This window comes from Prinia subflava, chromosome 5 (genome assembly GCF_021018805.1).
Source record: "Prinia subflava isolate CZ2003 ecotype Zambia chromosome 5, Cam_Psub_1.2, whole genome shotgun sequence".
Taxonomy (NCBI): domain Eukaryota; kingdom Metazoa; phylum Chordata; class Aves; order Passeriformes; family Cisticolidae; genus Prinia; species Prinia subflava.
Genome location: NC_086251.1, coordinates 49,806,133 through 49,830,689, shown reverse-complemented (window position 1 = coordinate 49,830,689; position 24,557 = coordinate 49,806,133). Strand labels below are relative to the sequence as shown.

The 24,557-nt window shown below is 36.3% G+C and overlaps 1 protein-coding gene across 2 annotated transcripts in view; it reads right to left on the bottom strand.

Annotated features, from left to right (window-relative positions):
- Positions 1 to 21,999, bottom strand: part of VRK1 (VRK serine/threonine kinase 1) — a 36,275-nt gene extending 14,276 nt beyond the window's left edge. The window contains exons 1-11 of one of the 2 annotated variants that reach the window (XM_063399331.1): positions 20,551 to 21,999; positions 13,532 to 13,690; positions 12,032 to 12,087; positions 7,745 to 7,814; positions 7,266 to 7,353; positions 5,724 to 5,832; positions 5,490 to 5,582; positions 4,353 to 4,485; positions 3,044 to 3,164; positions 2,111 to 2,169; positions 1,084 to 1,262 (exon numbers count right to left, since the gene is read on the bottom strand). In XM_063399331.1, coding sequence (XP_063255401.1) covers positions 1,084 to 1,262; positions 2,111 to 2,169; positions 3,044 to 3,164; positions 4,353 to 4,485; positions 5,490 to 5,582; positions 5,724 to 5,832; positions 7,266 to 7,353; positions 7,745 to 7,814; positions 12,032 to 12,087; positions 13,532 to 13,690; positions 20,551 to 20,767 — 1,284 coding nt within the window. In that variant the 5' untranslated portion in view covers positions 20,768 to 21,999. The remainder of the gene's footprint in view (positions 1 to 1,083; positions 1,263 to 2,110; positions 2,170 to 3,043; positions 3,165 to 4,352; positions 4,486 to 5,489; positions 5,583 to 5,723; positions 5,833 to 7,265; positions 7,354 to 7,744; positions 7,815 to 12,031; positions 12,088 to 13,531; positions 13,691 to 20,550) is intronic. The other variant, XM_063399332.1, reaches the window with a different exon arrangement.
- Positions 22,000 to 24,557: the final 2,558 nt, after the last annotated feature.

The window sequence follows — 24,557 nt, the reverse complement described above, 5'->3', positions numbered from 1 at the left end:
TCAGCAAAGAAACCAGCCAACCATTAAAGACAGATTATTTTTTTCCCAAAATACAGGTCTCAAGCCATATCAAACCACAGGGGGAGCAGAACTTATGTTATCAAACTCTTCTTTTGGAGGGACCTTTACACTCAGTTCAGCAGAAAATACTATTATAGAGACCATAGCTGTATGATTTTAGGCAAAATTCTATTGACTGGGCAAAAAGATATGAGAAAAGCTGAACACGTGTCTTAGAAGACTTTAGAATCCTCGTTTTGATTTTTTTCCTGCTTTTTCCCCGTCTTTAACACACTGCTGATCACGTCAGCAAGCAGGCAACGTACTTGTACTACTATCCTGTATTATAATTCTCAGTTCCCCAGCTCATGCTAGAGGAACCAATAAACTGCCCACCTGCTACTAACAAATGTAAATAAAGAAGTAATAAATGCAGTTTGAAGTAGAAGATGATAATTACTATCCCATTATGTGACCACTTTTTAATGGGTATAAGCTGTTTTAACATACCCTTTCCCAAAAGCTTAAAAAGTCCTTAATGCCGTATTCAAATTGAAATTCAAGTCCAGAGTTTAAGGCATCTTTAAATACAAAGAAGAAAATATCCCTAGCCTACCAATACAGTTAAGACTCAAAAATAACATATTAGATCACAGTGGAATCAATATGTAAATTCCAGAATCAAACACTTGGCATAAAGATACACACTTACAACTAAGCTTTGAGCTAATGGAAAGGAACCTAATATGTACTACATGTACTTTCATCCATCTGGAGTTTTACCAACTTAAAGAAGTAAATTAATCAAATGTTCATCTGTTCAAATGTCATTATATCTAGGTATACAAATTTTGTTATCCAAGGTAGTATCTAGTATGAAAGTACATCTATAAATATCATTCTATATTAAGTTTTATTAACAATTAGTTATGTTGAATTAGAGAAATAATGTGTGCAACTATTACTTCAACATTTCACTATTTGATTATTTGCTACTGGATTAAGTTACAACACCTACTTCCACTAACTCTTACTTAGCTCAACAAAATGCAATAAAGATGACATGAATTTTTAGAGTAAAACCTTTTGCACGGGATTTCTTTGAAAGTCTCCATTTTCTGCCAAGCCAAAGTCAAGCACACCATCATCTTTTTGTCCAATGGCCTTGAGACCTTGCAGGAGTATATCTCGGAAATGCTGATAAACAGGTTTCTCTTCATAGCTGAGCAGCTTCACCTTTTCCATATACTTGGCTATTTCATCTAAAGAAATGGCACCTCCAATTAATTTCTATTTGAAAACATTTTAATCCTTCACTTTTACTACAAAAGAGACAGAAATTATGCATGCACTACTTATGCTATTTTGAAATGGTTATTTATAAACTCATAATAATAATTATGTCTTTACTACTACACATTTTAGAAAAAAATTATACCAAGGTTCATTACCCAGTGATGACAGCACCACTGTTTCTTACATCTTTATTGCAATGAAGAAAACAGTCATAAAAAACCCTAATAGGCCAATCTTCACCAATGAATGCTTATTTACATGGTATTTCTTGTGTCTATATTTAAAATTGTAGAAAAGGAAATTCAATGCTATTTCACAACTTCATCATTTCAAGACTGAAACATATACTAAATGATACATGAAACATTAGACCACTGAAAAAACAAACAAGTCCCACTTGAATGAGAAAACTCTTCTGATCACCAGGAATAGCTGGAAATAACTAAATATTAAGATCTCAAGAAGGTGTATTTCTAATAGAGTCAGCTAAAAAAAAGTAAGTAAATGTACTCAGCAAATCACCTCTGCCAAATAGGAACAACCTACACTTCAAGTTTGTATTACTTCTTAAATTTCCATATCTAAAATCCAGTTGAGAAAAATCAATTTACACATCTCATGTTTGAAATTAACACTGTGCTTAACCAGAAGCAACAGAGTGTTTGTATTGTAGGCAACTGCAGCCAAAATGAAGAGTGTATACTTCTCTTCAGCAACAATCTAATTCATGCCACTTTGTTGTTCCTAAATGAGAGGAAGAATTAAAATAGGTAAAAAGTTCAGTAGACAAGTATTTTAAAATAGCTCCTCTTACCTGGTTTATTTTTCCCAGGAAAGCATTTGTCCATCAAAATGGAAATATTATCTCTACATCTGAAAAACAAAATTAGTCAAAACCACTGTTTCTTTTGAATTCTTACTCTTGTCCTGTTCCAATAAACTATTTAAACGTCCAGTTTGGGCTACTGTCAGATACAAGAGACACTACTGCATAAACTTCTGATATGACTTAGTATAGCCATTTGTGGGTGTGCAGCACATTTGAGAACCTGATGAATGCCAGATGAGCCATCTGAAACAGTTTTTGATTCTTAGAAGCAAGTAAAAGACTATAGAAAAAGAACTGGTCCATTCTCAACCCTCACATACCAATGCTAAGGAAGCCAAATAACAGATACTTGTTAATGAGACAGAAACTGCTGCACTGGGACAGCTCTCTTCCTATTAAATGTGTGACAAGAGAAGGTTCATCTGGGCTGAGGGGAAGATAAATGCATGTTGACATTGAGGCTGGAGGGACAAAATGAAAAATAATTTTAAAACCCCATAACAGTAGTGCTCTAGCTGGAATGATGCTCAAAACATTTAAGCTTCCCCTTTAGCCTTCATTTCTGCCAATGCATCAGAGCACGGTGTTAAAGGGACACGCACTCTACACCTCTCCTCCTGTAAAGCATGACTGATGGTTACCTGCATCCTGCTAAGAGTGCTTTTGGATTCACCATGGCAATTCTAAAGTGCCAATACTGCGGTGGAAAAATAAACACTTCACACACGCAAAAGAAGACAGCAGAACAGTACAAGGGAAGTTTAATTACAAGTCAAGGATACATGAGACACAAAAGGAAAATGGGGGGTATACAAAACAATAGCTACTCACTGAAAGGGAGCATACTGAGAGTACAAAGCATTTCTACAGAAAGACATTTTCGTTTTCAAAAGAGAATGAAAACAAATAGTTTCTCACCTGATTTTTGAGTCTCTGACAAAATTTGGATCTTTCAAATTATCTTCCCAAGGTAGATGGCCACTAAGCCAATGAATCATACAGTAACCCAAGATCTCCAGATCACCACGTCTTGATGGTGCTAAATATAAACGCACGCATAAAAACCCAACCATAACACCAGCTAATAAAGCACACACAGTTTAACAACAGTAAAAATTTATAAATATGTTAAGACAATGCTAACAATGTAACACTGCTGTATCTGTTACTTATGTCTTTATTTTAGCATGAAAGCTAGAAAGGAAAACATGTCCTACATCTGGAAGAATCACTTCATTTTCAAGTCCTTTATCAATCTCTCCTATTCAAAGACATGACATGCTGCAGTTATCCCAATTTGGGAAGCTTTTTAAGTACTCAGGTTGTGGAAAAAATAGAACAAGTTAGTGAAGTGATTGACTTTCTCTTCAAAATAGTTTTTACTTCCCTTTGTCTATAAAAAGGTAAAAGTGCTGAAACCCCACCTTCCCCAAAGTATATTCAACAATGCTGAATTATTTTATGTGGCCTAAAAACTGAACAAAGGACACTATGAGATCAGATTCCTAGGTCTTCACAAAAAAAAACCCCACCTAGAAACAAGCAACCACAAAAAAAACCCCATGAAAACAATTCACATATACAGCGACTGCAAACTACACTAGAAGTACAAATTTGCAAATTAAGTTGTCTTTGGTTATGTTCAGTTTTAAGACTCCTCAAGTAAACAAACATTTTCAACAACTTATTTTTGCAGAAAATACTCTTATGTTAATAAAGCAAAATTTAAGAATTAAGAAAATGAAGTTTATATTTACTATAAATCCTCAATGATTAATCAGACATAAACCTGTCTTTTACATATTCAATCTTTTCTCACTTCTTGCTTTTTATGTTCAGAGACTATAGGCATAATTAATTAATTAAATTAAGCTTTTTGAGTTCAAATAAAAATATTTTCACATTGATAACAGCAACTATTTTTCTCCTAAAACCAGGACCTATTTTTCTATCAAGATCTCACCAATACTATTCAATTTCTACTTGGTTAATAATAAGCAATACACTGAATCTCTCATCTTTATAAATTAAGGAGCTCTTAAGAAAGTTACATTAAAAATACAATTAGTAAAAGTTAGTAAACAGAAAAAAAGAAAAATGCCAGTATAGCACATAAAAAAAATTTTAGAATCAGAAGCCTGGTTTATTTGCTGCACTGAGTTTTGTAAAGTCTTTTATTTATAAATAAGGATATACAAATGCCTATTGCTGAGTTTTACATCCTTACCCACACCCTTGTGTGCATCAATACTGGTATATTCAATAGTTCCATCATGGCACCTTTTAGGATCTTCTTTATACTCTTTGTGAACTCCTTCAGGACAGTATCTGTAGGCAAGTCCATAATCCACCAAGTACACCTAGTAATTTCCACAAATAATGCCAAGGTTAAAGAACTATAAATACAAAAAAAACGTAAATAATAAATGCAACTCCCCACCATTCTCATAACTTCTTTGTAAGTATTAAGAATGGTAAGCTGTTGAACTCAATGATTCTCAGTACTTTATTAATCTTAACACGTATTATTTGAAAACAATATGTCAGTTAGGTTTTATTGTTTTCCATAAAACAGTCTGATCTGGAAGTCATTTCTTGCTGCTACAGAAGGCAAATACAGTACAATAGTTATTACCAGGAAAATTAGATTAAAAAAAAAAAAACAAACCAAAAAAACCCAAGTAACAAGCAAAACAAGTAATGTCCAGTTATAAATACACTCGCTGTGCTACCCTCTTTAAAGTCAGTTGACCCATTTGAACAATACTACATACTACCACTTCTGACTAACAACACAGTTACTTTAAGAGAACTGAAATTTCTTATTATTTTACATCTTTCACAAGCTAAAACATTTGGGCAAGAACAAATACATAATTCGAAACTCTAATATGCATTGTTTGAATAGTAAAGAGAGTTAAAAATGCAGAAAAATGAAAGACTTCCGTAAATCAAGTGGAACAATCAACACTTTAAAGACCAATTTTTCCAAGTAACAGAACACTTATCTGATGGACTTCTTGAACAAAGCAAAAAGGTAACAATGCAGACAGGCAAACATAATTTCCCAGTGTGCTATATAATTTTAGGCTTCTACCTGCAAATACCTATTTGTGAGTCAATTTTTTTTTAATCTTGAGAATTTCTCTAGAATACAATTTAGGCCAAATAGTCAATTGATAACTGCCCAGCAAAATGCATTAAAAAACGTAGAATATTAACTAGATATAAATGTCAAGCAGAAATAATGTTACCATACACATTCTTAAAAATGAACTTCTGCTAGATTTCACAGGTTCAAAGCACTCTGATTGTTGTCAAATAGAAGGTTTAAAACATGAGGAGTAAAATGCTTTATAAATACCTGATTAGGGTTCTTGTAACTCAGAAGGAGGTTTGCGGCCTTGATGTCTCCATGCACATATTCATGCTCATGGACATATTCCAGAATATCAAGCTAACAAAACAAAAGTCATGTAAATGCAGTACCCAGGTCTGCCCACCAGAGGACCTGGACTCGGCACAAGAACGGGACTCAACTGAGACATTTACACAGGGAAGACAGATTGAGAAAATAAAAAGCATTTTTAAAACTTACTATTCTCAGGCCTAATTGTAGTACAGTTTTATGGGAAAACTGTTTTGCATTCTCTTCATACATCTTCTGAAGATCTCTGCCAAATCGGTCCATTATCATAAATCGATAGCTAAATTCAAGGACAAAAAAAAATAAAACGCAAAGCCAAAAAACCAGCAAAGTTACTGAATCATACTTAGGGAGAGCATTTTATCTGCGTGTTAACTGTACTAACTAGTACTAGTGATTGAATACATCTCTGTCAAAAGAAACCGTGGGAAATACTTGAAATACAGCATTTTGTTAACACTGTAAATCCTACATTCCTACCTTTTTTACATCAGCTACTCAAATGTTCATCCATCAAAAGAACTGCTCTTTATTCTAATTATGCAATAAAATAACAAGTAATCACAGAGGAAAACATCCTTACTGTAACTCACTATAGGCAAAATAGGGGGGAAAAAAAAGCATCATCTACTTACAAAAATACATTTCTTGTTTTTTATAAATGACTAAGTGATTTAACATGTTCACTTACAATGTTCCTTTACTGAAATCTATTGCAAACTTTTTTTGACCTACTGTTAAAACCAAAAACCTTTCACCTGCCAGAGGTGTTCTGATATTCATTGCTATAGCCAAACTGGTTCTAAAACTATAAGAGTTCATAGTAGCTGTATTAAAGAAATTCTGCACTAAACGCTGAATGCAAAGTCACTTTTATTTGCAGGATAAAAAAAGCTACATTTACTTTTGCTCTCAAAATGAATGTTGTTTTCACATTAGGTTAGTTTTACAGTCGAGGACCTTCTGAAAAACTGGTATTTCTGACATACTAAGACATCCACAGCGAATGCCCAATGCAGAGAGCCACACAAAGAAGCCTGACCTCCTGTAAGCTGCTAAAACTCCTTCACAGCACAGCTGTTTAGAGAACAGCCACTAGGAAACATGGACTATTACATAAGCAGGCATTAACAGTAAATAACAAGTAACAAAAACCTTTCCTAGCATGGAACAATACTAAAAACTATCCCCAAACTTAAAACAAATTTAACATGAAACTAGCAATTACTCTAGCTCACAGATTAAGCCACGAAAAGCCCCATCCCTACGGAAAATAGAAGAGATTTGAGAGAGCACTCCTTAATACTTGTGAGTGAAAATATTTTTTCAGTGCACACAAGAAAAGCTTTAGTCATATTATTCCATTAATATTGTACATTAGAAATTGACTTTGTTTTAATTAAAATATAAAAAGCTTGTGAACCACATATACATAAACAGCATCATTGTTTTACAGCAATGTTCACAACAAATCAAATCTCACTTATGAAGACTGTAACAAACACAAATAGGAGTAACAAACAGAATACAGACAAAATGTATCTATTTATATAGTCCCTAAACACACCTTCGCCATGCAGATGAAAATTTGTAGCAGAAGTGAACAACATGAAGATAAGCAGAAAATACACCTTCTAAACTACCTTCAGCTAAAAGAGATAATGGTTGAGGATGAAATAAAGTCCAATATATGTCAACAAAAGATATATTCACCTGTTTCCATTTCTTTCATGCAAGCCAGAACCCCAATATCTTGGTACACCTAAATATTTCAGTTTATGGGACTTAGTCCACTTCTGAACTGAAAATACAAATAAAGTTAATGAATTTGTATGAGTAGAGACTTACACAAAAAGGGAGTAGTCACATTGCTTACAGTTTCTGTGTACCTGGGAGCTGCTTATTTCATGAAAATGCATATGCAAAGTATACAGGATAGTTAATCACATAACCATTGTAGGGACAAGATGCAACTCAAGTTTAAATTTACACAATACTACCAACAGAACTACAAAGCACTTCTTACCAAAACCCTCTAATTTATTATATATCAGAATTCAGTTTCAATAATTTAAAAATAATTTTGAAAATTACCTAAAGAGATTCTCGAAGTTCAACCTTACTTTACTTCTACAGGCTCTATTTTCATAAATGCTTGTAGTTCATTAAAAACATTTTAATAGACTGCTTACTTTCATCTGGCTTAGCAGCTCGCATGTAGAACTTTAACTCAGTAAAAAGAGGTCCATTCTGGCTGGGTTCCTTTAAGACAATTTAAAATTTGTTAAAAACTGCTGTGTTAATGCCTAATAATTATTAAAAGCTGAACCATTCACCCTATAAAACCATATTCTCCCTCAAATGCTCTACCTGATGCTGATAAACTCAATAGAATATCTTTGTATTATAAAAGAAATTTAGCACTAAAAACTATTTTTATTATAAATGGCTTGACATTAAGGGTATCAAAAATACTGCCTCACAGCAACAGACTAAAGAAGAAATTAACTGAAATGTATAGAAATATTAACAACTATTGGCAAAAGTTTAGCAGAGAACATTAAACAACATTATCTCAGATTCTTCAGATTACAGCTGGATTGCATCAGTTACAGCAGCTTTTAGTGATTTTAAAATAACACCTGAAATGATCCCATGAAAAAATCTTAACAGAAGTTAAATTCTTATTGAATGAAAGGCATTTTGTTCCCTTCATACATTAGTTCACCAAGACAAAAATAATGAAGATTTCAAAATTTCCCAAAATTACAATAACTACACCTATTTCAATTTCAGAGTCTACCTTGTATTTAATACATTTCAGTTCCACATTCAAGGGGCAGATCTATGGGAAGCATATATTACAAGTGAAGTTTAAGAGATAAATTCCTATGAAAAGATTTTAAATACTGCAAGAACACCAGATAGGCAAGTATCTTGATCCTACATTTCCAGAATTTGGTAAAGAAAAAAGAAAAAAAAATGTATCTCAATTCTTGTAAATTTTGAGTAATTGATTTTGAGATAAGCTTAAGCAATATATTTTTGTCTAGTTACTTAAATATACCCAGAATTGTTCTATATCTGTGAAAATACTTGTTTTGGAATATCCTATACTTTAAAAATAACAAAATGTATGCAATTATTGCCAAGAAACTCAAGATTAATAGAGTCACGTGGCATTAGATACGTATCAATCCTAAATAGGTTTAATTTTGAGTTTTAAATGCGGATGTTGTGATCCAGCAAATTGCTAGAGGCCAGAGTGCAGCACTGAGCCAAGAGAGGCTCCTGCTGTCCAACCTCAGCAGGGCAATGCCGGGCTCAAAGTGCCCCTGCCCGCGGCTTTGCTGTGCGGGCTCGGCTGTGCGGGTTTGGCTGTGCGGGCTCCGCGGCTCGGCCGGAGCTCGGGACGCGCTGGGGGCAGACACCCCCAGCACAGGCACCACTGCCAGGCCTGGACTCTCGATTACAGAGCCTGTCCCCACCTCACTGCCTCCAGCAGGACTGCCCTGATAAACAATGGAGCCAAGACAGCTTTCTGGCCTCTCCTTGTCAGGAGAGGGAAAAAAAACAGAAAAAAAAACCAAACTAAAGACAGACCAACTGATCAACACACACAGACTTTGGTATCTGCACATTTACTTTTGGTTAGTTTATTTATCCACAATGGACAACAAATTAGCTATACAGAGATTATATATGCAGAGGAGAAGGGTTAAATAGATTAATTTTTATATCGCAGTTACCTCAAACACACATTACTTGATCTATTCACTTGATCCTGTGTAGCATTATCTATTAATATCCTAACTTATTAGAGTATGAATTCTCATATATAATTTTCATTTAATTTATGTAGACGTGAACAATGTTGTTTTCCTATTAAAATACAACAAAAAATAGGTGCTACAAATTCTTACAGCATTTATCCATAAATAAATTATTCCACAAAAATTTATGTCTCAGTGCTGAAAATGTGTATCTTTCTCTGGTCAGAAAGAAAAATCTGCAATCTTTTCACACTTGGAGAATAGATAAATGATTTAACCACAAACCAGATCTTTATGTTGACTATGAAGGTGTTTTCCCACAATACCATTAATTCTATCTACAGATAAATAAATGCATATATGACACTAAAAAAGCTTACACAGCATCCAGTATCTGCCATAATAGTCCAGAAGGAGTGCAAACACAAATTTCTACAGCTTTATGCTCAGGGCCATTCTAAATACATGACTTATAAAACTGAAATTGAAGTCTTATTCAAAAAGATAACATAATGAAAGATTATAGAGTACATGTCAAAACCCAACAAACTTCAAGTAGTGTTTTAAGAATTCTGATCTTTTTCAGGCAGCAATGTAATGAAGTGTAATTAAACCCTACATCCACTCCTGAACAATGACATCTGAAAGGTCCACATGTTAAAAAGCATTTCTTTTTTTAATAAAAACTGTGATTCATTTCAGACTGCTCAGACATCAATACTATGAGGATATGTCAAAGACTAAGCCAATTTCCATCCTGCTTTAATAGCTTAATTTGACAAACATTACTATAGAAGCACATATTTTGTCAAACACTAATAATTGTTCAAGGCTGTTAACCACTTTGCTTCAGCTGATGGAAAAACTAGAATCCACCCAGGCATCAGAAAATGGGCTCTTATCTATAGTTGTGTTATATCAGACTGCAGAGACATAATATGTTATGGGTCATTTGTGAGGCTAGCACAAAGACTGGGGCTACTCTTTATTGCCATAAAGACAAAATTATGAAAATCAAATTAAAAGTGAGTAGTCATCTGGGATATTAGCATGGAGGTATTTACAAAATGCTGCAACAAAGTGAATCTAGCATAGGAGCAACCCTGAAGTTGGGACAACTCTTATATTAAGAGCCCAAAATGGAGAGAAGATGGATGTGTTTCAAACTCAGGAAAAGAGGGTGATAGCAATTACATACAGCATAAAGTAATGTATATCTGATGGTTTTCACAGCAAGTCAAACCAGATTCTTCCATGAAAGTTAAATGGTGCTCTGCTTCCTGATCAGTCCAAACTCAGCAGGAGCCAGTAATTAGAAGCCACTGCCTCTCCCAGGCAAGCCACTGCTATTATCTGCCTCTAAAACAGATGCACAGTGGACACCCCCACCCTTAAGAGGAGAGGCTGAACACAATAACACAGGTTGTCACCACCCAACTGCAGGCTGGGGCTCCCAGACTGTCTGGAATTCCTGCCCACAAACACCTAAGACAGCAGCAGCAGGCTGATGTTCAAAGTGTAGCAGTCTGACATTTGCTTAGCAAGCACTGCTTTTTTCAGCAAGGGACAACATTTTGGAGGCAGGGTCATCACAAACTGTACCTTGGAGTGTCTGAATAATGTCAAGACCAGTATCCTAGAATTTCCCTTTAGTCAGCAGATGTAAATACCAAGATTACAGGCACATACTAACCAAAATGTATTTTACTCTAATTTAACCTAACCTTATAGTTTCAGGAACAAATGTTAAAAGCACTAACATATACACAAAGTGGTTGGCTACTGCAGCAAGGTATTTCAGTATCATCATATAGTTTAATAAATAAAATGTTAAAACAGTCTAGTTCTGAACTGCACTGAAAATCTTTTACACTGTGAAGTTCTTGTACGATTTTCTGGTATTTACTTTTTTTGCAGGAACAGAAGTGCCACCAAGAAAATGAAGGGTCTGGCTGTACTATGACTATTCCCATACTCCCTGTTTTTTTAATAAGACTTGGTAAGATCTTACCAGATCAATACAAAATCCTCCAGCAAAATTTAAGAAAAAATACTTTATACCTTAGGAAAAGAAATAGCCAAATCCAAGTAAATAACTTTTTAGACTAAAACCGTATGAAAATTTCAGGTAATAAGAAGAATTTGCTGATTTGTTACAATGGGCTGAAAATGAGCTATCAACAATGCTTTTTCTTCTTTCTAATCATTAAGTTTAAAAAATTGGGTCAATGTTATTTTAGTTCAATAGAAATTAGAACACGTATGTGGTTTATGAAAAAACATTTAAAGAACTTTGTGGAGACCTCAGGAATTAAAGTTTTGCTGTTTCTAGTCACGAGTCATCTGTCGGTTCATCAACATACAGTGGTGAGCAACAGTTTACAGAGACTCACTGCTGAATCACAGAAATTCTCCAAAAGCTAGACAGCTTTCATTTATTTGGTCATATCTGTGTTGTTTATAGGAAGCAAGTGAAACAGAATCTGATACATTTCATGGATCTTTTTCAACTCCACTTGCATTCCACTACGATGTTCCTAATACACAGCAGTCTCAATTCTCAGCAGTATTCCCCCGTATCCCCACACTATTATTTTAAACAGCACTTTGCAATTGCATTATTTTCAGATGATGTTTTAAATTACACTTTCTATTCTAGAACAAATATTTTCAAATTGGGAAGTAAAGATTCAAATGCTCTCTTACCACTTTCGCAACATACGGGGCGTCACTGCCAACCGACTTTGAAGAATTAACATCAGCTGTTAAAAAGAAAGCTTTTATTAGTATTAGGAGAGGAAACTGTCACACACTATAAACTCACTCGTTATGCAGGATGGACAAACATACAACAAAGTAACTAAGTGCTGACACAAACAGACTAGTACCTTAGCCTTTGGTAAGAGAATCATACTGTAAGTGAAGGCTACTGTATCCAGATATTGCATTCTTGCATTCTCCCTTCCGTTTGAGGAGTACAGGCAGTTTACTAAAGGAAGGAGTTCTTTTTCTTTTATCCAGTAACTTTTTCCTAGTCAATAGTGTTTCTTTTGCATTCTAAGACTATTATAAAGATACACATTTGTGGACATCAAGAAGAAAAATAAATTCCATGTTGCCATGTCACGTATCCAAAAGTGACCTTCTGTTGCTACTAAGTTGTTGGTATTTGTGACAGAAGATACAGACATGAAGAACATCAAGTGATGCAAGTACAAAGTAGAGAAGAGTCAGGGTCACAGCTTTGTGCAAACGATGGGGAACCAGAGAGCAAGCTTTGGCTTGAAGAAAGCAGGAATTCGAGTGAGTTGGAACCCCACTAAATTTAGTAGCTCATTGAGTGAGGCTGAGTAAGAAGTCGAAAGCTTCTTTGGCAAAAAGCCACCCACTGGTCCTGTTTTTCTCCTTAACCCACTTATGCTGCAGTCTGTTCATTTTAAAAGCAGGACAGATTTTTTTCCTGTTTTCCAACTCAGTATGAATACAGCACAACCTTTCCCCAAGATGAGGAAGACTATATTGTAATGATCACATTAACTTTCATCCCATCAGAATTGTTTGAAAAATGACTAGGGGCAATGAAGCAGAGAAGTCTCAAGACCTCTCTCATCTGTTCATTTGTCCAAGTAAAAGAGATACTAAGTATGGAACACTATTTCACTTTAAGTTTTCCTTGTCACAGAATTGCAAAACAAGACCTGAACTGACACTTCAAACAAAGTTCAACACTTGGTTTTTTGCATTGGTTACATTAAAAAAAAAAGTATACAGCATGCCAAAAGTTCACAAGGCAATGAAAAAATAAAAGCAATACCAAATTCAAAACCAGTCCAAGTACTGGCTGACCAGTAGCCCCCAGATAATATGCACTGACAATTTCAGTTCAGAATTCATCATTATAAAGACACTCATGAAAAATTTAGTCTTTCAGCCAGACCAAAATTCAAATTTTTTAATAAAGATTTTGATTTTGAGACAGAATGAACTACCACTGGAAAATCATAAAACTAGCGCTTAAAATGACCATTTGTCTATTTCTGTAATTTTCTTTCAACATCATGACCCAAGCTAAGGTTAGAAATAGAATAGAAAAGATCATGCAAAGATACTTCATATTTTTAACTTAGGGTCAACTTTTCATTGTTTTGAATAGCGATAAACATCTACTCTCCATTTTACAGAATTATCAAAGATAGCTACACTTACCAAGGTATAGGCGTCCAAAGCCTCCCTGCCCTATAGGGACACCTAATTTCCATTCTTTTCTTGATGTATCTGCTAGAACCTCCCCCAGACCAAACACTTCAGCAAGTTTTCTTTTTGCAGGGGCTCTTTTTCCAGCTGTTTTCTTATTTGGCATTTTCCCTAGAGAAAGTGAAGGAAAGTAAAAATAATTTAAAAACATAGGTCACATATTTATCCAACTTATTTTACATAGAAATCTGTTACAAACAGAAAAAAGAAGGGGTTAAATCATAATTTTTTAGTACAAAGATACTTGAAAAGAAATGCAGTAAGCAGTTTCATTGGCACAAATTAAAAGTGAGAAACAACTAATTTTTCCAGGCACCACAAAAAAAATTGACAGCAAAGATCTTCACAAGAGAAACCTATTCCAAGACCTTGTATAATACATGCTAAAAAAAAATCTCAGAATCTATCCTATTCAATCAATCATAGGTCTAAACTTAGAAAAAAGTAAACTTATGAAATAAAGCTCATTAGTCTTCCTAGAGTTAAACTTGCGTATTGAAAAACTGCAAGTCTTCAGTAGTAATAAGAGGAATCCCTCTTCGCTGTAAAAAAAAAAAAAAGTCAAACAGTTAATTATTTTTTCTCCTATATAACTGCAAGCAAAAAAAAAGAAAGTCTGGTTATTTTTTACAGGGCAGCATTGAGTAGGTCATCACAAAAACTAATACCTAACTACCTACTCTGAGATCCCAAGTGTGAAAATATTATTGTTGCCTTCTTAGAACCTCAGGTTTCAGATAAGCAGTATTTCCAGAAATAACATAACAGCACACTGGAATATGCTTCTTTTGGCAGAACAGAATCACAGAATGGTGTGATTTGCAAAGGACCTTTTCAATGTCATCTAGTCCTTCTGCAATGAGCAGGGGCATCTTCCATCAGATGAAGTTGCTCAGAGCTCCGTCCAACCTGAACTTGAATGTTTCTGGGTATGGGGCATCCACCACCTCCCTGGACAATCTGGTCTATTGTTTCACCAGCCTCATTGTAAAAATTTCTAACTTCTGTCTATTCTAAACGTACCCTATTTCAGCTGAAAACAATTACCCCTTGTCCAATCACAACAAGCCCTGCTGAAAAGTTTGTCCTCATCTTTCTTACAGGCCCCCTGCAACTACTGAAAGGCTGCAAAAATGTCTTCCTGGAGACTTCTGTGGGTGAATAATCCCAATTCTCTCAGCCTCTCATACTAGAAGAGTTCAACCCCTCTAATCATCTTTGTGTTCCTCCTCTGGGCTGGCTCCAACAGGTGCCTGTCCCTCCTGTGCTGAGAAGCCCAGAGCACTAGGTCTCTTTACATGAAAGGTTTTCTAAATTGTTTTACAAAAAACTGATCTTACTCTCTACCTTATGAAGATAAATGTCATATAAACAAGTCACATTTATTTTCTAAAATATACCATTCTCACTGGTGGGATTTTATTATTTTGCTGGAAGCAGGAAGCAATATTAATACACAATTTGGGAAGTTTCTGGATAGCAAAATAACTTTTTCCTATTTGTCTAGCTACTCAATACAATAATCCTAAGCCAAACTCGGTTATTTAGCATCAGTTTTCCTCTTTCATTTCTAATGTTCCTCTAGGATTTATTTTAATTTCCCAAATAGAAAACTGCATAACTGCAACAATTGTTCCAAAATCACTCCCCCTCCTACAAAACTTTTCTGACTGGGTATCTGCAACAAATTTTCTTCCTCAGTCGATGTCTGTCACCCAACGAGCATCTGAAGAGAGAAACCACTTCTCTACTTAACTAAAGGCAAGAATAATTGTCAAGTTGCCTGAAAATGTTGTTCTGTCCACTAGTGCTCAAGTATATAGGTGTGATTGACCAAACCCCTCTAAGTGGAATGAGACAGAATAAGGCCCAACAGCAGATAAAACACTCCACTCCGTGGAGATGGAGAATGGTGATGTGCCCAAGGAGCTCTGGCAATAACGCAAAGGAACTCACATGAGCACAACACAAAGGGTGCCAGTGGGTGGCCTTTGTTTTAGGAAAACAGCTAAATGACAATTGAGTGGAGCTCAGAATTGCTTACTGGATCAAATGGAGGTGTAAATGTCTCCCCAAATTAGCCAGGCCAGCTTGGGGGCAGTAAATAGGAGGCTGAGTCCAACACAAGCATGCAAAAACTGAATAACTAGCAAAATAACTTTGAAGAGAACAATGGGCTTGGGCTGGTTGCAATCCAGACATTCTTTCCCAGTGGCTGGGGACACCAGTACCGTGACAGTGATCATACTACAGAGACCAGTAATGAGAATGACATCAGTACCATGACTGAACTGGGCGTTGCACTTGCTGTATTTTGCCAAGTGTAACTTACAATTATATTGTTTTGAGTGTATTTTATATCACTCTCCTAAATCAGAAATCTCACATATCATCAACTATCTTCAAAGAAGTAAATTTGATATTAAATATTCAAAGAAGTAAATTTGATATTAAATATTACATCCTTTGTACATGGACCATCTAGAAGAACCTAGTCAGAGACTAATGGACTGGCAGCAAGCAGTCTGCAGACACCTGTCAGTCAATACATGCATAAATACAGAAAAGAAGGTGCATCATTCCAGGACAAAGTTCTTTTTTAGGGTCCTTGTTAATTTGAGAACTATCTTTGTGTCATGGAACCACATCTGAATACCTGCTGAATATATTACTTATATCTAAATGAGTAACTTCGACAAAACTTTTATGAAATACTCACAACACTCACAACACAGGAAGATATTTGTATTTATCAATACCTATATTGCACAAGCTTCCTCATCACAAAACAAGATGTTTTAATTCTGCATTACTTTTCCATATTTCCCTTTCTATACAGTAACATTCTTCCCTATTATCAAGACACATCTTACACATAAATTTTAAGACTAGCTTTACCCACATCATTATCCACAGTGTCTTCCACAAGCTCCTCTCTACATCCCTTTGTCTTCCTTTTTTTTTTAAATCTTCAAGGTGATACATAGCTTACTGTCTTTGAGGAAGATCTTTCCTCCAGATTTTCTACAGGAGAAAAATGAGACTTTCAAGCACCAAAGACAATTCCTGCCAGCTCAGATAAGACCATCCCCATGAGAAAGCAATGGTGTCAAAGTGTCAGAGGTAGAAAAGGCTACGTGTTGATATCACTTACAAGAGCAGGCCAGAAAGATCACTGCAGATCTTTAAGAAGCTTCACAGGGCATCTAAGTCAGGAAATGGATTAAAACAAAGGGCAGACTGAAATTATTAGAACTGCTAATGAAATAAACCAGAAGTCTGGAGCCCCAAAGCTCACTCAGATAAGGCAAGAAAGTGCAAAAATCAGTAGCACTGCCCAGTGATTCAGATGTGGGACAAGATCACACACACTGACATCCAAAGGATACCAAAACGTATCCAAAATGAGCACACTTGTCCTCAAGCCAAGAAACAACTTATTGTCAATATAAGAATCATACAGAGGGCTTGAAGGACTGCACCCCCTTGATCTCTGAGTCATTATAAATAATTTGGGCAAGACTTGGACAGATGCACTCAGGTGCTTGAATGCTGGACAGATTGTTGCCATAAAAACTTGTAGCCTCTCTTAGAATAAGGCTAGCAAGCCTGTGAAACAAACCTATAGATACACTCCACATCTTTGACATTCACAGTGAGGCTCTTGATAGCAGCCTCGCTTAAAAAGGAATTAAATTTACTTAAAATAGCTCCTTAAGAGTATCAAAGGAAGAGCTGGTGCTTCCCTCTTCTTCCACACCCCCGCTTATTTTGTTTAACGTGGTCAATTATTGCATGCCTGAAGGTATTTATTTAAAAAAAAATTGTTAATGACAACTTCCCTTTATACATAAAAGCAAAAATTCAAAATGGACATAAGTTTGAACGTCCCCAGCTGGGAACCCTGCCCTTAACAAATACACTAGATACACATACATGGTTTCTTGGCTGTCTGTATTCATACCCATCTGTTAACATGGCACTGTGCCTACTTACAAGTTGGTCAAACTATCAGCAGGCCATAGGTGCCAAACACTGATCGCTTGCAATGGGCAGCATGCACAAAACTAAGCACTCACTCTCTTGCTAAAAAGCTGTTACCCAAGGAAATATTTAAGCAATGACTGCACATGCTTTCACATTTATTTGGGTAAATCCATGCAAGTATCTTATATTGACTGAAACCAAAAACACCTGGATACAGCAGAAATTTTCTACATGAAAAGGTAGAACCAGGAAAAAACCCACGATAAAAAAAAATTAAAAAGACAATTAAAATTTAGTGCAAATTATATCATTCTATGTGCTTTTCAACTCAAAATACAGTAAACACAAGGGGTTTGTCAGGAAACTTATGTACCAACAAATATGACATAGAGCTGTCATTGCACAACTGGAATAAAGCCATCTACTTCTCCCTAAAATCACCTTTAAAAATTCTCCACCACCAACCCTCCAAAAAAAAAAAAAAAAAAAAACACCTTAAACTTGACTCTCAATACTTCTTCCCATCAACAAAAGGAAATATTTTCTACCCACAGGTATTGTGAAGTTTAATTCATTAGTTCCTGCAATCATGCTAAAGTCCTTGGAAAGAGTGCCATGGATGTCAAGTACTGTACTATCATTCAAGTGTCAGACCTGACCCTACTTAGCTAAGGTGCTTGACAAGAACAATTTTCAAGGCGCATGATTGTAAACAGCAGCATTTTATGTCACTACAACGTGCTCAAAACAAAGATTTTCCTATGAAGAAGTATGAATAACAGAAGTCTATTTGTCTAAACTCTCTCCAAAACCCTTTCAGTACTACAAAAGCTTTTACCTAATAAAACATCTTAGAAGAAACAGAATACACTGTACTTGAGATAGCACTGTTGATGCAAAATTGTCTGCATATCAGTGGTGTTATTTACAAATGTTGTCTGCTATGGTTGCTACTTAAGCGATACTTGAACTCTTAGAATAAATATGAATAGCCACTTCTCAATTCTTGTTGCCATTCATTATCAACAAAACTCTGAAATGAATACAAAACAAATTTATTTTGAAGGAATTTCTGTTGTGTGTCAAGTCAAACTGGTTGCTTCCTGATCTTCCTCTTTTCTTCTCTGGAAATTGTAATTTTTACAGTTGCTTATCTTAGTAGGACATATTTTCATTGTCAGCCCAGAGAAGGCATGCTGCTGACCTGTGCTCCTAGATGAGCAGGTAGTTCCAGCAAGACCTGAAATCTATATATAATTAAAACTGTTCATTAGTCAAAGCAAAAAAAAAAAAAAAAAAAAAAGACAAGGAGAAAACAAAACTAAACTTTTGCTCAAGGAGTGAGGAAGAAAGAACATGACTCCTGAAAGAGTCACATAAAGACTGCTGAAAACTGCAGGGCTGCTTCATGGGTGGGACCACACAAACAATAACTGATGTGTCAGTGACCTGTCACACCAAGTGAGGTAGATGGTGAACTAAGACTTTCTTACATAAACTGGACATTCTGTGACTGGTTGATCATGGTGTATGAAAATCTCTCTAATCTGAGTTCCTGATTAAGATACCAGACAGTTAATGGCACTTAAGGAAGAAAAGGTTCTCTCCCAAGAAATTTAAAAAAAAATCTTTTTAGACAAAATGAATAAATGCCATTGGTGAACCAAAATTACTGAGAAATATGTAATCACAACAGCACCATAGTGCACCAAGGAAATGACCTTTTCCTTTTTTTGCTCAACAAACCAATGACTTAGTATTTCAGAATGCAGCTTGTTCAGAGGTAGGAAACAGCCATTTACAAGAAGAATTACTGTGTTATTAATTTTAAATTGCTTTCTCAAGAATGCATGACCTTTTTAAAGTTTCTTTTAAGGTTATTTAAGGTTCTCCTGAAAATCTTAATCATCGTTCAGTTATTGCAATAAAAAACAGTGAGCATTGTAAGGTACCAAACCACGACCTCATCTCTTTACCAACTGCAAATACCTGTGAGTGAGACACTTAGAGGCTTTTTGATAATTTAGCACACTGTATAAAAATCCTCACCTCTGAAGTTCAGCAGGAATCCTACCTCACTTGGGAATTATCCCCAAGAATTTAGTGGACAGCTTATTCAGATAGGCACATATGATGAAGGCACAACAAGTCACAGTAACAGTTACAGGAAGATTCACAACAGCTTTTGAATTGTTCTTAGCCATACAAAGGGTCCATGGATTCCCTATAAATTAATAAACGCCTATAGTTCTTAAAGCACAAATTGAAAACCAAAGTGAACAACAGAGTTCACTCCGACTGCAACAGCTGAAGTCTTAAACAAGGAAGTCAAACAGCAAGAAACAAGTGAAGAAAAACAAGGAATGACAGAAACCATTAGCCCAATTCTTACACACCAGGCCTTTCCTAATCCTAAAATCGCAGGTTTTTGTGATTTCTAGGCCTGTATAAAAAAAATAATAATTTTTTTAAAAGTTTACTTTAAAGCAAAACTCAGGAACGCCTCCCAACCAAGGTGATGCTACATTGAGACAATTCCAAAGGTGACGAACCTCTAAAGTGGCCCAGAGCATAGCTTATACTCAGGGAAAAGAAAGGAAAAAAAAAAAAAAAAAAAAAAAAAAAAAAAAAAAAAAAGGAAGGAAATCAACTTAGGCCGAGCCCGGGCAGGGGCCCCAGACATCAAGGGTGAAACTGAGGGAGCTCTGCCCCACCTGCCCCCGCTCTCTCCCTCCCTGCCGGCCCAGGGAGATGCCTCCGGCGCCACAGGTTGGGCCGGGAGAGGGAAGGGAAGGCGCCTTCCCTACTCTTGGGAAGGAACAAGGCTCGGGCCGGCCCTGGCGGTATCACCGGCCTCCTCCGCGAGGGAAGAGGGGAAACCGCCCGCCATCCGCCAGAAGAGCCGGGGACGCTCGGCACGGCGAAGCGGATGCGAAAGAGTGCCCCAAAACTCTCCTCCTAAGAAAAACCCGAAACAACTGCACCCCGGAGGCAGCCGCTGGCTCCAAGTACCTCCTGCGCGAGTGGGCCCGGCGCCGCTCCTTCCTCCCGGTCCGAAATTCCCGCACTGCCCGCGGCCACAGGCGGCCCGCCCGCCCCGGCGCCACCTCCCAGCATCGCCCGCGCCCATTGGTCCGCCCAGCGCGGCCCGCCGCCTCCGTCCCGCCCTGGTCGCGATGCCTGCTGGGAAATGTAGTCCATTGCCGGAGAAAGTGGCCGCAGGAGGGTCCTACACGGACTACACTTCCCAGCAGGCACCGCGGCCCGAGATGGGCCAAGCGCTGAGGTGTCTTACAGTCGTGGGGTCGATTGGGTTGGAGAAGTGCTTTAGGACTCATGTTCACCGCAGAACCTTGCTCTAGTACCAAATCCACACGTTTGTGCGACATTCCCAGGGGTGGTGACTCCACCACTGCCCTGGGCAGCCTGTTCTAGTGCTTTACAGCTGTTTTCAGTGGAAAATTTTGAGAGTTACAGGAAGCCTTGGTTTCTTATGCTGTAGAAACTTTGGAAAGGCCTTTGTCAAGCTGATACCACAGAATCAGTTAGGTTAGAAAAGATCATAGAATCCAGCCAGTGACCGACCACCACCAGGTGAACTAGACCAGGGCACTATAACACTTTAACATAAACACCTCGGGGGACAGTGATTCCTCCTCCTTTCATTGTCAGGTACAAATGTCCACAAATCCGCACCTGATTCTGCCAAGCTGTAAAGTGAGAGAGGTGCAGAAGATGAAAGACATGGCAAAACAGGGAATTTAGAGCATGAGGCAGGAAAATAAAAGGACAATGATTTTATTTTGTTAATTTACAGTGTTTCAAACCCTTAAAAAGGCATTATGATTTCATGGCCACCATCTTCACATGCTGCAGTTTTAGCAGTACTAAATAGCTTCAAACAAAGAACTATCACTCTGTAGTATGTTCATCATGACAGTACTTACACAGATTTCCTTGACCAGGCTACATTAAGAATAATAGAAATGTATTTTTGACATACTAGGTACTACTAGAGATGTTCAAGAATCTGAACTGTCCTAAATGTTCTATGGCGTTACTGGTCTTAGGAACGACCAAAATTTTGTTTGAACTAAGTGAAGAACGCTACCAGACATGATAGCACATCACTTGCAGTGCCATCCTCTTTAGTATTGAATTTCTGGGATCATTAAACTGTTTTAAGATGCAGATAGAGAAAATTAAAAGAGAAATTTAATATATATTCCACTTCTACATATGAATCACATTTGAATGTAATAGAATGTACTACTCAAGTTCTAAAGTAAATTATATTCTTCACATTTCCGTTCTTCCAAAAATGACAGAATTAAATGTCTTATAATTCCAGTATGTTCTCTTTCTGCAATCTTTTTCTTTGCAAAATGAGAAGAAAAATGCATATACATAGCTAAACACCATGTCATACTACACACAATGCATTAAAAACAAAAAACAAAAAACAAAAAAAAAAAACAAAAAACAAAACAAAACAAAAAATTAGCAGACAATTCCAAAATAGATGGGGAGACTGTGCCACCATAGATACTCAATAAAAGAGTATACATGCACTACACTCAGCTGTCCTAACTGTGGGTTGAAGACTACAGATGGGAGTAGAGATTAAGGTTACTGTACCAAAAAATCATGGTATTTTGTTCAAATTGCAGACCTCATGAATGGTTAGAACACAAAAGATTTTGTTAAAAACCTTGTTGTCAGACTCCATAAAGAGTCTGGAAAGGAACAGTGGGATCACTTTTCACGAAGAAAGTTTTGATTCAGTTAAAAAGCTTTTGTTACCATGCACCCACCATGCACCTACTCTGTGTACAAGGAATTATACTTCCCATCATATCCACTTGTAATCCTGCAGTGGCAATATACTGACACTAAGGGAAAAATGTGTTTACTGTAAACTTGCTTTTTTGTCCTCCCATTCACTCTTCACACTATTTTCCTCAGAGGAAAGTGGTTATATAAATTAAATTAAGGCTGTGGCTTTTTTCATCTAATGTGCTTTTATTAAACTTTAAAAGAGTAATCACTATTTTCGAGAATATCAGTATGGAACTCCAGAGTTGTCTTGTTTGTCCATTAATATACATTTGAAGAGAATTTATAGTGATCTACCTGGTAACCTAAGAGCTTGTGTGTGTTTTAGGAGACCAGTACAACATTCAATTGTGTCTGGGTGCTGTTAAATGGTAGATAGGAACAAAACTGGTTTTGCCAACCTTTCCAGTTGTCTTTACAAGTTCGACTAGTTTTTGTATTTTTGGGAAGGAATTTAAATTTTGGTTTATTAATTCCTTCAGAATGCAGTGAATAAGAAACTACTACTTTGAATACTTAATCCTTTTGATGAGACTATTTATTTACTCAGTGCAGTTACCACACATCTGTCTAAAAAGTTCTCCATAAGATAAGCTTTCCTCACCAAAGAAAGGTACAATATTGGTTTTTGTTAGGGTCAGCTTCCTAAAGAACTTAACAAATAATCACTTCAGCAAATAAATATTTACCCCTTATTACAAATGAAGAATCAGACACAGAGACACTGAGTAAAGTTTGTTTAGATTGAAGTAATAAAGGGAATTAGTAAAAAATCTCAAATTAAGACCTGATTTACTTGACTTTTAATTCTATATTATGAATTTAAAAGATATTATTAAATGTACTTTTCAAAGTATTTAAAATTCAAAATTAAGATGCTGAGGCAGGAAAAATCTTTCAAATCTTGCAGCTCTTTTAAAATGTCACCTGTATTCATTCCCCAAGTAGTTAATTTGTTAAAGAGAAGGATGGAATATGGGGTATAAGAGATCCAGTCTCTATGGGGTACCCAGTAATTCCACAGAAAGGACATGAAGTATTAGAAGAATTGATGAAAACACTGTGGAGGACAAACTACACAGTGAGATCCGTTATAAGTTTCACTTCTTTTCTGGCAGTTTTGTGATGCTAACAGACACATGATTTGAAGCTGTTAAAGGAAATAATTTTAAATAAGTTGAAGCTTCTAAGACTAGAGCTTGTTTGAAGTGCATTAAATTAATCCAAATTAAAGGACTTTCATGAGTTTCTAAAGCATTTCTATGTTTTCTTTGGTCAAGGTCCAAATTCATATGCATGGGCCGTTTTTCTCTGTTTAAATGACTGAATTGTGTTGACTGTGAAGTGTCTCCCCCCATCCCAGTTAGAGTGATATTTATAGGTAGAAATGCATTTTATCTGGGGGCACTGTATATCCTACACTGTAGATTCACTCCCATGCACACAAACAGCAGTGCATAAGATCCAACTGTAATGATGCAAAGAACTTCTGTTTATCATCAAACATTTCATATATCCCATTACATGTGAAAGAATTATTATCTGTCCTGTTGCAGTGCAATGCTTTTTCCTGTAATGGAATTTTACTCTGCAAATTTATTTTGGTACTAAAAGGTTCCACTTTATAATGTCTATGTTTCAATCAGTGATCTAAAAGGCACTTGAATACTTTGAACAAGATACATAAAACGCTTTTATTGCAAAGCTTTGCTGTATCTACCAATTTTACCATTGATCTCTTTCCATGTAAGGCAGTTCTGGAAGCTGCCCATGCTGTATAAAATCACATGGTGGCTTTTGATCTCCAGCTGGTGATTAAAGCACATTATGGAGGTTTGAAATTTTCTTGTGGTCATTAGCATACCTCCATACTTCTCTGCTAAATAGTAGTGTTGTCACTATATGCTATTTAAATAAGAAATCAGAGTTCTATAAACTTATTCTTTACTATTCTTTGTAGCTCAGAGGATGTAGATCTCTTGAATGAGGTGAACTTATACTTAGCTGTGAACATACTGATCAAATAGTGATTTCTTAGGGTCATTAGGCTCTAGAAAAATGCACGAAAGAATGAAGTTATATTTTTTAAAACCCTCTTTTGATGCAAACAGGGAGAGCTCTGTGCCTTATACTCGCTGTCTACAGTTCCATATTT